At 28.8% G+C, this 13,652-nt stretch overlaps 2 protein-coding genes across 4 annotated transcripts in view; one reads left to right on the top strand and one right to left on the bottom strand.

The window, feature by feature from the left end:
- The first annotated feature begins 2,677 nt into the window (after positions 1–2,677).
- LOC100160080 (long-chain-fatty-acid--CoA ligase 4) lies at positions 2,678–10,302 on the top strand. Of its 3 annotated transcripts, none has more exons than XM_003247197.4 (13): positions 2,678–2,807; positions 5,691–5,817; positions 6,214–6,429; positions 6,930–7,107; positions 7,281–7,535; positions 7,609–7,809; positions 8,202–8,338; positions 8,412–8,551; positions 8,632–8,804; positions 8,879–9,004; positions 9,070–9,207; positions 9,278–9,562; positions 9,635–10,302. In XM_003247197.4, exons 1-13 carry the CDS (start codon positions 2,800–2,802, stop codon positions 9,787–9,789), a joined length of 2,139 nt encoding a protein of 712 aa, XP_003247245.1. In that variant the 5' UTR covers positions 2,678–2,799; the 3' UTR covers positions 9,790–10,302. The 3 variants fall into 3 exon arrangements, with proteins under 3 accessions (XP_003247245.1, XP_001951102.1, XP_008187047.1); XM_001951067.5 differs by lacking the exon at positions 2,678–2,807 and adding an exon at positions 3,532–3,967 and having other exon boundaries at positions 9,635–10,292; XM_008188825.2 differs by lacking the exon at positions 2,678–2,807 and adding an exon at positions 5,532–5,620 and having other exon boundaries at positions 9,635–10,292.
- LOC103310462 (hemolymph lipopolysaccharide-binding protein) overlaps positions 10,010–13,652 on the bottom strand; it is a 5,726-nt gene continuing 2,083 nt past the window's right edge. The window contains exons 2-3 of the mRNA XM_029489732.1: positions 12,623–12,829; positions 10,010–10,141 (exon numbers count right to left, since the gene is read on the bottom strand). Of these exons, the coding sequence (XP_029345592.1) occupies positions 10,020–10,141; positions 12,623–12,829 (329 nt within the window). The 3' untranslated portion in view covers positions 10,010–10,019. The remainder of the gene's footprint in view (positions 10,142–12,622; positions 12,830–13,652) is intronic.

The following is a 13,652-nucleotide window of genomic DNA, read 5'->3' as shown; positions in this document are numbered from 1 at the left end:
AGAACACGAGATTCTTTTTGATGGCTATCCATTAGTTTTAAACTTACTCCTAGGGATCGTAAGTCATATAATGATTTTATTTGATTTATCACTGCCAACAGGTGCATATCCATCTATGTTCAAAAAATGTATGGTAAGTAAAACATATTTATAAACAAGGGGATAAACTAAATTGCTGTAATTATATATACCTATTTTTTTGTCTTTAAGTTTATCTTATAGTATAGCATCAAATTTAGAATATTATGAAATTGCTTGACGAAAACTCCTACTTTTCTAAAAACAAATTTTAGAAGCTTTAAAGGGAAATAAACAAGCGAAGCTTATATTGTAATATCCTCTTTTCCGCCTGTCACTCACTCACCACGGTAGATACCTGTGTGCATTATATTTATATTTACAAGGTCTCGGGGACTCGACATCCGCGGAGTGTGATATTATTGTTAGTTATCAGAATTCAGGGTTAGGTACCTTATGTAAGTAAAGTACCTACTCAACGTACGTATACCTAATATATTATATTTATTTTGTATTATTTTATTATTATTACAAATCTGATTATGTACTTATAATATGAGGGTTACCGATCGGGCCGTGTATCCGTGTGCTATGCTCTGCAGATATCCACTGTCAATTGAGCCGGTTGTCTGTGGACTGTGGAGTCCTCTTCGGTCACCCATCGACTGCCTGTAGTCCCAGTCGGTCATTACCAAGATGCGTGCGAGAAACCCTTAGTCAGCATATACGTTTTTCAGCCACACTGCCATTTCTCACACTCAGCATATAACTAAGCCCGCATTAAGACATTTTGAGGCTCAGGGGCTCAGGGGCCAAACTTTTCTTACTGATATATTAATACTCACGTATAAACAAAAAATTTCTAAAAGTTTTTAACTTGATGGATTTTTTTAAAATCAACTGAGAAAAGCTAAGTTATTTCAACTGTAAATTAAACTAGTTAAGTTCATAAGTTGATTAGAAAATAAACTAACTAGTTAATGCCCACCTTTGCTCTGTAGACAATAGTTATCAATTTTGTTTTAGTAGTTTGGGCTTACTTAGTATAGAAAAATACATAAATATTGATGTGGAAACAGTCTTAAATAATTTTGCAAAAACTCAAAGAAGAATTAATTTAATTTTGTAAATATTAATTAAAATAAAATTGTGTACACTTTACTTCAATACTTAGTCTTCATGGCTGTATTATATAGGTACCCCTACATCATAATATACTTATACATTTATATAATTATATTTGTAAATTTGTAATTGTATAGAAACATTCTTGAGCCTGTATACATTTTATAAATTATTATTATTTAATATTATTTTATTGTTGATCATTGTACATAATCAGGGGCAGATCTTCGATATTTTGATGGGGGGGGGGTTGGCACCGCATATAAATTGTATAATTTTAATTTTAATCAATAATACTATTAATACATACACACTATCGTTTTTAAGCAATAATGATTATAATAAATAATAAATAATAATTAATAGTTGGTAGTATTATTCCTATCAACTGAATTTTTCATTTATATGATACTCTTAGTTACATAAAAATATTGTCGATAAAAAATTTACAAGGGGGCACGTGAATACGCCACAGTACATAATTTTTTCAAATAAAAAAATGTTTATGTAGTTTGCCATTTCGAGGGGCCACATTTAACTGGGAAAGAAACTGGGGGTCAGCTGACCTTCCAAATCTCCCCTGAATCCGCCCCTGTACACTATATTACTATCTACAGTCATACAGATTTCAGACACAATATTATATTGTATAAACAATATTCTACTTCTGCTATTACTTCTATATGAAAACAAATGTTAACTGCGTTACTCAAGTGGCCAAGTATTGACCCTCTGTAAGTTGCCAGTGCTCTATTGGGGCAGTGCTCTCTATGACTCGTGTTGCGTACCAACCGTGTATGATCCGCGCCCGCACTATAAATTGTCGAGGGCCGCGGTCATGTCGTCGAGGAAATCGATCGAAACGGCGGCGGGCGGTCATCGCCGTTGGTACATCGTCATAGTCAGCAGTATAGTACCTACCTCTACCTACGATCCCGTATTATATAATATTTTTATATTTTAATACATCAGTAATAATCGTAACTGCATAATAGTAGTCGCACGACAGTAACAATAATAATAATACAAATAAATAATAATATTGCATTGTATCGCTTGACTTGAGCTGCACCAACTCGCCGACCGACAGAGAAGTATCGCGCTTGGTTTATTAAAAGTATTGTTTTATAACATAGGTAGGTATTTATTCTGCCAGCGTTAATAAATATTATAAAATCATATAATTCTTCGGTATTCTTATAACAAGGCAACAATGAACATCTATTTTAGAGGTTTTATTGTTATTCACACCGCGAATATAAATACCTAACCTATATCGAGGGTATATATGTAGGTACCTATCTACAGTATACAATAATATCATATCCACCTATTTAATGTAAAAATAAAATAAAAATAATTTCACAGCAAAAAGAGCTACCTATACAATATGTATGTACATGGTGACCTAGCTCGGGAAAATATAATATATTACATAATATAGTCACGTGCGGCTTTCGTCTTAATATACCTAATTTATGTATAGATACATTGTACAATATTATTGTTACTGTCGTCGATTCAATATAATATTACCGCGGTCTGCACACTCTTGCGAATAATATTTTGTGGTCTGACAAAACAAAATCATAGAAAACAGTACATTAAATATTATAACATTGTTATACTCTACAACAGTAACTATATATAGCAGTCATGTGGCGGTAAGTAAAATATTTATAAATATTTTTTGACCCTCTCCCCGATAGCTAAATAGGACACGAGTATTAAGTATAGGTTTATATAATTTATAACTCTCTGGCCCCTCGTCTTCAACACATACTATGTCGGAACTATGACGTGTAGATGTGTATTAGTGTAGTATGTTGTTTATACAGTATGAGAACTAAGAAGTCTTTAAGTCTATAATATTGAAGTTTGTAGTCATCAATCGCCGGTAGCACGCATCACCAACACTGTCCGGTTATTAATTACCTATTACATAATATTGTAAAAATAATATTATTAGGTACCGTCAAGTATTGATGATAGTAATAATAATAATATATATATTATTCATTGTCGGTCACGAGGTCGCGTCTCTGCCGTTATCTACAGTGTGGATTCTACGCTATAGATATAATAATAATATAATATACGATTTAATAATTTATTCCACAACGCACTGCGACAATAATAATAATAATTATTACCATTACTACCTATTTCCTGGACTTAGACGCAGTCGACGGCCATAATTATAAGCTTATACATTATAACACTATAATAATATTATATCTGTGACTGTATGATGATGATAATTTCATTATTCTTGTCTACTATATTACTATATACCTAAAGGCGAGCTACCACTACTCCGGAGCCACGAATGACGTGGTATGATAATATTTTGTACTATAATATTATAATTATTATTATTCGTCAATCCCTCTGCCATGCGTGCGTGCGTGTTCGGTTGAGTACGCGAGTAATTGATAGTGTGCAGGACGTTTGTTTGAAAATCATTATCACCAAGTCGATCCGTGATACCAGTCGAGCTGTTTTTTTTCATTAATAACAATATTATTATTATTTTCACTTGTCATTTCACCGTTTTCCGCTGTTGTACGTACCTGAAGATTCGACATCGTCGGAATAGTATCGCGACGTCGACGATTGGAGCACACGTCTCCTTCGTTATTGTTCATTCACTTACTTTTGTGCGGACATTGGTGTACCGTACTATAACCTCCACTTTCACTTCACTAATCATGTATGGTCTCTAGTCGCTATATTATATTAACCATAAGGTCCATACCTAATAATATTATACACATTGGTGCCCAATCGTTGTTATCCGTCTCCGTGTGCATACACCGTACAAGTGAGTAAACCGAACAGTACATGTCATTATTATTAGATACCTATGTCACATCTTGAAAATATTATAAACGGTGAACACCGCTACATTTGTGACTACGATTGCGTAACTTTATTGCTCATGTAGCCCTGTAATAATCAGCATTTTTATCTACTAGGTACAATTTCATCAATAACTTTCCATCTTTCTAAAGTATTTAAAATTTTCTATTTGAGAATCATTTTAATGGTTAGAGCATGTTAATATTTTAGTGTTTAATTTGTTTTTCAAAAATAAGAAAGTGACAATTTACAATTTACACTTCTACGTTGACAAGATAAGCTTGAAAAATAGGCTCATTCTTGTCATTGTGATATTCATGTCTTATACTCTTAGTAAATTATGTTGAACCAACCATTCCCTTCAATATAACTTATCCAATAATTTAATAGCTATGAATGCCCATGGAAATATTCACAGAAATATTGGTACCTGTAATAGGCACTAGGTACCATCAGTGGCGTGCCAAACTGACAAGCAGACCTAAGGCAAACTATACAATTTTATCCCCCTCCCCACCACCAACAGTTTTTTCACTATTTTTTTTTATTATTCAAAATAATAAATATTATTAAGTTTTTTTAGGTATAAGTTGCACATCTATACTAATACACCCACCCACCCACCTGAATTTTCCCTGAGGCAATTGCCTCAAAAAATTACTATTCAGCACGCCTCTGGGTACCATTGTTTATTCGTCATTTAATAATTATACATACCTATGCTCAATGTTCAATGTCAGTTTCAAAAATAAATATGAATTGTATCATAGTCTAATTATTATATTTGTTAAAAACAAATTAGCTATATGATAGGTTCTAGTGTTATTTTTAAAACACCAAATTGTGCAAATACCAACACTATACATAATGATAGGAAAGTAATTACTTTTTTTTTACATTAGGTAGGTAGTAATTAATATTATTGATTTGTAAATACTAAATATTTATCAGTTTAGTTCCTTTGCACTTTGTGAAGCACCTAACTATTCTTTATCTAAAATATAAATAGCTACAATATATTATATTATAATTCCATTCCATTTTTATTTATCAGTTAATGTCATGTACTTAAATGATTTTAAATGTATTTATGGTCAACATTGTGTGTTCTATCTTCAAAGTAAATATTAAATGTAATTGTTATTTCTTTCTAATAACAATTGACAAATTATTATATTTTATAGTGTATCACCTATACATAATGTACCTACCTATGTATCAAATACATTTGAAACAAGAATTGTTTTTTATGAACATAAATATTAAATTAGGAAATACTTTGGAAAATAATTATTTTGAAATACAAAATATCAACAGGCACACAATAAAAAAAAATATATCTTCATAGAAGATGAATAAATAATGCTCAATATAAAATAGACTTTGATACATAATTAAAGCATTCCTACTTCAAAATAAATGTAATTCGTTAGGTAGCTAATCATATTTATATTTGGACTTTCATATTAATATGAAGGTTAAAGTGAATAAAAGTATACATTAGGTATATATAAAAAATTCATAGGCTACCTTACTATTAAACATTATAACTATTTTACTTTGTTAAGTTGTTAATAATTTATAATCATAAAATAATAACAATTAATAATTACAGGTATAAAAAAAAGTTTTTAGTCTCTTAAGCCCTTTAATAGTTTATTTTATTGAATTATTATTTTTTTCAGTATGGAAAATGCTTATTTATTGTCAGCTTTCAAGACAATATCCTTTATATATGATGTCATAACATATCCTGTGTATTTAATATTACAACAGCCATGGAATAAGAAGCAAAAGTCCAAGCAAATAAAAGTATGATTATCTATTAAAATATATAATTTATAATATAACATAATTTATCATATAGGTATCTTAATTATTGTTACATGTAATTTACTTATTTACTTATACCTATTTGTAACTATTTAAAACTCATGCCCTTTCTAGTTTTTATTATTATTACCTATAATGTCATGTTTTTATGAGTTTTAACTTGGAGATTTATATTACAACTAAATACCATTTAAACTCTCTGAAAAATAAAAATCATCATATTTCTTTAATTAAATACCTACATAATAATTATTATGATATTTAAATGTTTAGCAGTGTATATATGTTTAACCTGATAAATAATCACAGCTAAATCAATTTAGTGATCATATTAGTCTTTTAGAATATTACTAAAATTTTTTATATTTTTTTCAGTCTGATATTACCAAATTTGATGATAACACAATTATCATTAAAACCTTAAGTAAACCCACATCGAATCATCTTACTTTAGTCAAAGATAAGATAGATACACTACAAAAAGTATTTCAGTATGCTGTAAATAAATATGCTGATTCATATTGCCTTGGAACTAGAGATGTACTTGCTGAAGAAGACGAAGTGCAGCGAAATGGAAGAATTTTCAAAAAAGTAAGTATCAACTTATATTATATTATGAATTATGATAATCCAATTTTGAATGACACATCAGCATGGAATATGTTAATAACTAAGTATTTTTTGGATGTTAACTGTTAGTATTTATTTAAAATTGTATCTTTGATTGCATATATTACCTTAGAGACAATAATTTTGTTTAAACTAATAAGTATTCATATATATCACATGTAGCATAACACTAGCTCCAATTAATAATTGCTTATATATGATTTACAATGGTATTGGATATTTTTAATTTTAATATGGAACTAAAAACCACAATAAGCAGAAATAAAAACTAAGTTTTTTTTAATGTTTTTGTTTTGTAATATTTTGTTGACTTTTGTAATTGCAACAAAATTATCAGAATCAAATTTTCAAATAGTATTTATTTAATTACAAAACTTATATAAAACATTTTTGTTCAAATAAAGTTAAAATAATTAATTATGTTATTATGAGATTTAAAAAAGATTAAAATTTTTTTTTAGTATGTCATGGGAGATTATAGATGGATGACATTTACAGAAGTGGACAAGGCATCTGATAATTTTGGAAATGCTTTAGTATCTTTAGGTCAAAAGCCTAAAGAAAATATAGCAATATTTGCTGAAACAAGGGCTGAATGGATGATATCTGTTCAAGGTTGTTTCAAACAAAATATACCCGGTGAGTAAGCATTTTAGTACACAAAATTTCTTTTTAATACTAGTTATAATTTAAGTATACATGTTATTATAAATAATCAAATAATCTATTGTAAGACTATTTTTTGTTTTCTATAATTAATTATTTATACATTTTATATGATTAGAATAATAATATATTTATAATTATCATAGTTGTAACATTATACGCGACCCTTGGAGAAGATGCAATAGCACATGGTATAAACGAAACTGAGGTCACTATTGTTATTACTTCACATGATCTGTTACCAAAATTTAAAAAAATTTTACAACTCACTCCTCGAGTTAAAACTTTAATCTACATGGAAGATCAATTAGCAAAGACAAACACCAGTGGCTATAAAGACGGAGTTGAAATAATATCATTTAAATCTGTTTTGAAAAGGGGGTCAGAATACACAGTTACAGGTTAAATTTTTAATATAATATTTTAATTTTTAATAAAAAAAAAAAAAAAATAATTTTTAAATTTGTATTTTAGAAAACCATTTACCAATAAAGAATGATATAGCAATTGTTATGTACACTAGTGGATCAACAGGCACGCCTAAAGGTGTTAATCTATCACACACTAATCTTATATCAACGCTCAAAGCTTTTACTGATGCTATTAGTATAGATTACAAGAGAGACGTATTTATGGGATATTTACCATTGGCACATGTTTTTGAATTGCTTGGAGGTGATTAAAATTAATTTATTAGCATTTTTTTGTATATATGTATTTATGTAACTCTAATGCTGGGTTGCATGAATAATCACTGAACATTTAATGAATTTATTATGATTTAAGGTGACACGATAGTCTACTAAATATCATTTAAATGCATTCATTTTTCATGCAATCCGACATAAAAGTTGCATTGGTATAAAGTATAATATTGTCTGTTGATTATAAATTATTTACAACTGGTTTTTATAAATTAAAATCTGTTTATTTTTTTTTTTGTAAAATATCAGGTACAAAATTTTCATCATAATTTTAATGAATTCACTATTTATCAATTGTATTTTTAGACCATGTACTCTCATTTACTTAATTATGTATTTTTTTTATTTATTTATTTATTACAGAACTTGCTTGTTTATTATGCGGAATTAGAATTGGATATTCCACACCATTAACTATGATTGATACATCTAGTAAAATCAAACGTGGAACAAAAGGTGATGCAGCTGTATTAAGACCAACCCTCATGACTGCAGTTCCTGTATGCATTTTAATTTTCAAAACAGGTTTTGCAATTTTAAAATAATTATTTGTATGTTAATATGTTTATATAGCTCATATTAGATCGTATCTACAAAGGCATTAATGAAAAAGTTTCTAGTGGGACGACATTACAAAAAACATTATTCAAATTTGCATTTGAATATAAAAGAAAATGGATGGAACGTGGATTTCAAACTCCACTAATTAATTTGTAAAATTAAATGTGTTACATAATTATTTTTATTTGGACCTTTGAATGCGCTTTATATTAACTTCTTATTCTTATTTCAGGTTAGTATTTAAAAAAACAAGCGCATTATTGGGAGGTCGTATACGTTTCATTCTGTGTGGGGGAGCTCCTCTGTCACCAGAAACTCATACTCTTATCAAAATTTGCCTATGTGAAAACGTTCAACAAGGTTATGGACTAACTGAGACTAGTTCATGTGGATCTGCAATGAGCCGTTAGTACAATAATATTAATTTTGTTAAAACAAAACAGTTTTAAAATATTCAGATTAAAAAATAATTATAATAGGAGATGATATGTCAACGGGTCGAGTAGGAGCTCCACTAACGGTTAATGATTTCATGTTAGTCAGTTGGGAAGAAGGTAGCTATAGGATAACAGATAAACCATATCCAAGAGGCGAGCTTATTATAGGTCAGTTATTCAATTTGTAATACAACTTAGAATTGAATATGTTTAACGGTTAATATTTTTCTTAGGTGGAGACAACATATCACCTGGGTATTATAAAAATCCTGAAAAAACTAAAGAAGAATTTTTTGAAAAAGATGGCAAGTGGTGGTTTAAAACTGGTGACATTGGTCAGTTGGAAGCCGATGGTGCCATTAAAATAATTGGCAAGTATTATTGTTGAACTGTCTCTTAAAATAACCCTACAACTTTATATAATATGTACATATGTTACAGATCGTAAAAAAGATTTAGTAAAATTGCAAGGTGGCGAGTATGTGTCTCTTGGTAAGGTTGAATCACAACTCAAAACCTGCCCAGTTGTTGATAATATATGTATTTATGGAAATCCATTTCATATGTATACAATTGCATTGGTTGTTCCGAACAGACATCACTTGATAGATATGGCTAAAAAATTGAATATTGAAAATGTAAATGAAATTAGTATTGAAGAGTTGTTTTCAAATAAGGAGTTGGAGAAAGCAGTTGTTGATGAGTTGACTGCCCATGGTAGAAAAAGTATGTTAATATTGATGGTTTTGGTCTTTAAATAATGTTGTAATAATTTTGTATGGGTGTAATTGATTTCAGATAAACTTGAAAGGTTTGAAATACCTACAGCAATTATAATATGTAATGATGTATGGACACCAGACAATAATCTAGTGACAGCTGCTTTCAAAATCAAACGAAGAGAAATATATGATAAATATAAAGTTCAAATTGATAAATTGTACCAATTTTGATAACTATTATTATTGGAAAAAATGGAAGACCAAAATAACAAAATTTTATATTACTTTTAGAGTATGTTTATTTTACCAAAAGCAATTAATTAATTTTATATTAATAGTATTTTAGGATGTATACATTAATAAATATGTTGTTATTAATTCTTGCAAGTTTAATTTTAGTTTGATACTTCATCCCTGTACAATGTTACATAACATTTTTGTGTAATATTGTCTATCAAAACTTAATTGTTGTCATTAATGGCTTCAGATTTGTTTGTGTTGATATTACCATTGCATTGTTGTTTTGTTTGCTCTATTTGTTCAAATTGATTGTGGTTACGTAAAATACAATTTTTTCTACGTTCTAAAAAAAAAAATGATTATTTATAATTTTGTTTTTAAATATTTTACATATTATATGCATTTGAAAGTAGTCACTAATCATTTATGACTCTAATATTGTTAAGCGATAAATAACAAATGTGTACATTAAATATTAAAATTTATTATTTGTATTTTTGGAAACTGAATTTTATTAGTTTATAAAAGAAGTTCCAATTATTCTCAATGACAGCTAAGAATGCGCTAATGTCAACAAATTTTATTTATAATTTATAAATCATAACTTAAGTAGTTTTTGCTAATATTTTGTGTTGTGTAGAAAATGTTCTCACGAATGCTCCAAATGTTTATTGAAGAAACAAATTATTTTGTGGATGGATTGACACGCGAGTAGTGAACAATATAATATGTGTGAGTGACTGGCATAATATGCCATTACCCAGGTACCTAGTGTTAATGAGCTATTACACCTACTGTTACCTTATTCTGTGTAAACAGTGTGAATAACAGCTCCACCGTGGGTTAGGTGATTATTAATCACAAGTAAAATCGTTTGCCTAAATAATATTATTTAATTTTGTAAATAACGGGAAAATTCTATACATTGTTTACACATGGGCAGTGTAACTCTTAAGTTGCAACAGAATTGCTATTTGATTGGTGATCTTGCTCACTGTAGGGTTCTGTTGCAAGGATCTGTTTGAAACCGTGAAATTTGATACAGAAAGTGGCTTCTTACTAAGCACATATTTATGTAAATGTAAAGCTATTACTTAGTGTGTTGACTATAACTTATAAGAGTACACTTAAAGAAATATTTAGGTACCATCAAACAGGCCAACTTGGGGTCAAAATTGTGTTTTATTATTTTCAACATCAGATTTCAAACGTAAGTATTGATTATAAGTAGGGCTGTGAATTTATAGGAAAGTGTATTCTTTTTTGGTGATTATAAAACATAGCTTTGTAAGTACATAATTTGAATTATGTAACTACAAATCAATTTATGAAACTTTTATTTTTCATATTTTTGCATTTTTTGACGTTTTAAATTTTTTAGGTCATTTTTTCGCATTTTTAGGTCATATTTTGCTTATTTAGTTCATTTTCTAGTATTTTTAATCAAATTCCGTCAATTGACTTGTTTGAAAACATTTTTTTTTTATTTTACACAGGCTGTATATATTATGTCAGATTTATATTTTATTAAATAATATTTTACACAAGTCACAAGCTATATACGGGTTAGGTAAAGATAACGATTCGATAAAATAAGGCAATTGCTAGATAACTAGATAACCAGGAAGACGCTATAGAAATAAATATCTTTAAGTTTGTTTTATTATTTTAATAAAATAAATACAAAAAAAATTTTTTAAAAAGGTGAATAGCATTAACTTAATGCAAATGTAAATTCAAATTCAATCAACATTTTTATAATTTTTTTTTTATAAATAAACACTTTTTTGTACTAATGTTTAATATCCTGTACCTAATATTAATATAAATGTAAAAACTAAATTGAAAACCATATTAAATGAATTTTATACTATAATTTTTGGCATTTTATATTCCTTTTTTTTTTGCATTTTCAGTGCATATTTTTTTGCATTTTTTTTTGACATTTTTAATGCATTTTTTAAGGTTTTTAGGGCATTAGATTCACAGCCCTGATTATAAGTTATTACCAAGGCTGAACAAATTAATGATTTTTTTTTAAGTCAGTTAAGTGGGTAAAGTTAAAGTTAATACACACTTTTTAAAACTTTTTATTAAGTTAAAAAAAATTAAATATTTTAAACAACTCTAGCGTACCTACTTAATTTTTGTCCAACCATTGAAATGCAGTTATCAGTTTTTAAAAAAACATGAAAAAGAGTAAAAAGTTACCCCAGCTTACGGTATCATTCACTAACCACGATCTTCTGGCTCAGAGTTGGGCTGACCTTAATTTTAGTACACGGTACATTAAATTGCGTAGGTAGCTGTGAATCAAGCTACATAGAACCTCATTAATTGTACCAAAAATATAAAGAAAACGAAAGTAGTACCTTTACCAAAACCAAAATATTTTTATAAATATTTGAGATCCAAAAAACTACTCACTGATAATATAATTTCTCTAAACTATTAGCAACCATTCGATAAAGGTATGTAAACACGGAACTGTGGTTGTATAATATTCCACAATCCACAGAATTACTTTTCCACTCTAGATAAGCATTAAATGCTTACTGTTTCACGTTTTTAGGCACCCTATATGCCGCACCTTCCTATAATAATAATAGTACCTACCTACCTACATATATATAACAATTAATATTAGCTTTAGGAAGTACTGCAGTGGCGTACACAGATATTTTCAATAATTCAATAGGAAAGGTTGAACAAAATAATTATGTATAGACACCAAGGGGAGGAGGACGGGTTGAACACAAAAAACCCCTAGTGAGTACGCCACTGATATGTTGGACAGTACCCATAAATTGCTGTCAATTCTTACTGGTGTTGTTTATCGGTGCACAATATCGTTCCACAGGGCTCAGCGGACCATCCGGCACGAGTTCGCAAATGAAAGGCAACCTCTTCGAACAGTCCTCTGTTTCCCAGTACCTGTTGCCTGCTAGAACTACACACTCTTTTCTCGAACTACTAGTTTTTGGATGACCAGGCGCCCACGCCCTAAACGGCAAACAATTCAACGGTTCACCTTGAACATCACATAATTTAAAAACATTATTAATATTATTAGCTATTATTACTTAGCTTAGAGTCTTATTGTTTTAAAAATAATATGAAATACTATCAAAACCTACAAAAATAAAAATATTGCTAGTTAAAAATGTTCAAAAAAGATCACATTCTGTGTTATTGGAGGATGAAAAATCCCATGAAATGTTGTCTCAAAGTGAGAATGAAGAGGAACACAATTATAAAAAAGTTTCTGATATAAAATTAAACCAAACGAACTGACTTAATGAAGATGGTGATGAGAAACAAGGTACAACTCAAGAATATTTTAATGAATTTTATTCTGCTATAAAATATTATTTTCAAAATACTGAAAATCAATCGCTAAAGATAGGCAATGATGCATACATGCTTCTGTATCTGATGAACAATTTGTGAATGTTATACAACGGGAAACATGTTTTTTCTGAAATATCAGTTGAATTTTCCAAAACTATTTAAAAGAACAAAAAACAACTTAATATAATTGTTTTGGTGACCCTAAAGATAATATTAATATGCCTCAAAGCCGTTTATAAATCCATCATCGCATCTACATCACGTGGGCACAGAACCAAAAGGTGCTATCTCAAAATATCAAATTGTTCAGGAGAGCCATTTTAAACTATTTTCAACTTAAAACTGCATTATCTTTTTTCGTAATGAATGATTTTTAATGATTAGCACATCTAAAAATTCACAAAGTTGTTCTGAGTTAACACTAGCAATTTATTTTTCTTGAAATCAAATGTAACGTAAGAAAACAAAAATATAAAAATTTCCGTTAAAACCAAAAGTTCTTC

This window comes from Acyrthosiphon pisum, chromosome X, assembly GCF_005508785.2.
Source record: "Acyrthosiphon pisum isolate AL4f chromosome X, pea_aphid_22Mar2018_4r6ur, whole genome shotgun sequence".
Lineage (NCBI taxonomy): Eukaryota > Metazoa > Arthropoda > Insecta > Hemiptera > Aphididae > Acyrthosiphon > Acyrthosiphon pisum.
The sequence above is the reverse complement of the archived record's forward strand: the minus strand, read 5'-3'. Positions and strand labels throughout refer to the sequence as shown.

Coding starts and splice junctions, on each gene's coding strand:
- LOC100160080 (XM_003247197.4), top strand. Junction 7,536..7,608: donor GTCAGAATACACAGTTACAG/GTTAAATTTTTA, acceptor TTTGTATTTTAG/AAAACCATTTACCAATAAAG. Junction 9,005..9,069: donor AAGAGGCGAGCTTATTATAG/GTCAGTTATTCA, acceptor TATTTTTCTTAG/GTGGAGACAACATATCACCT.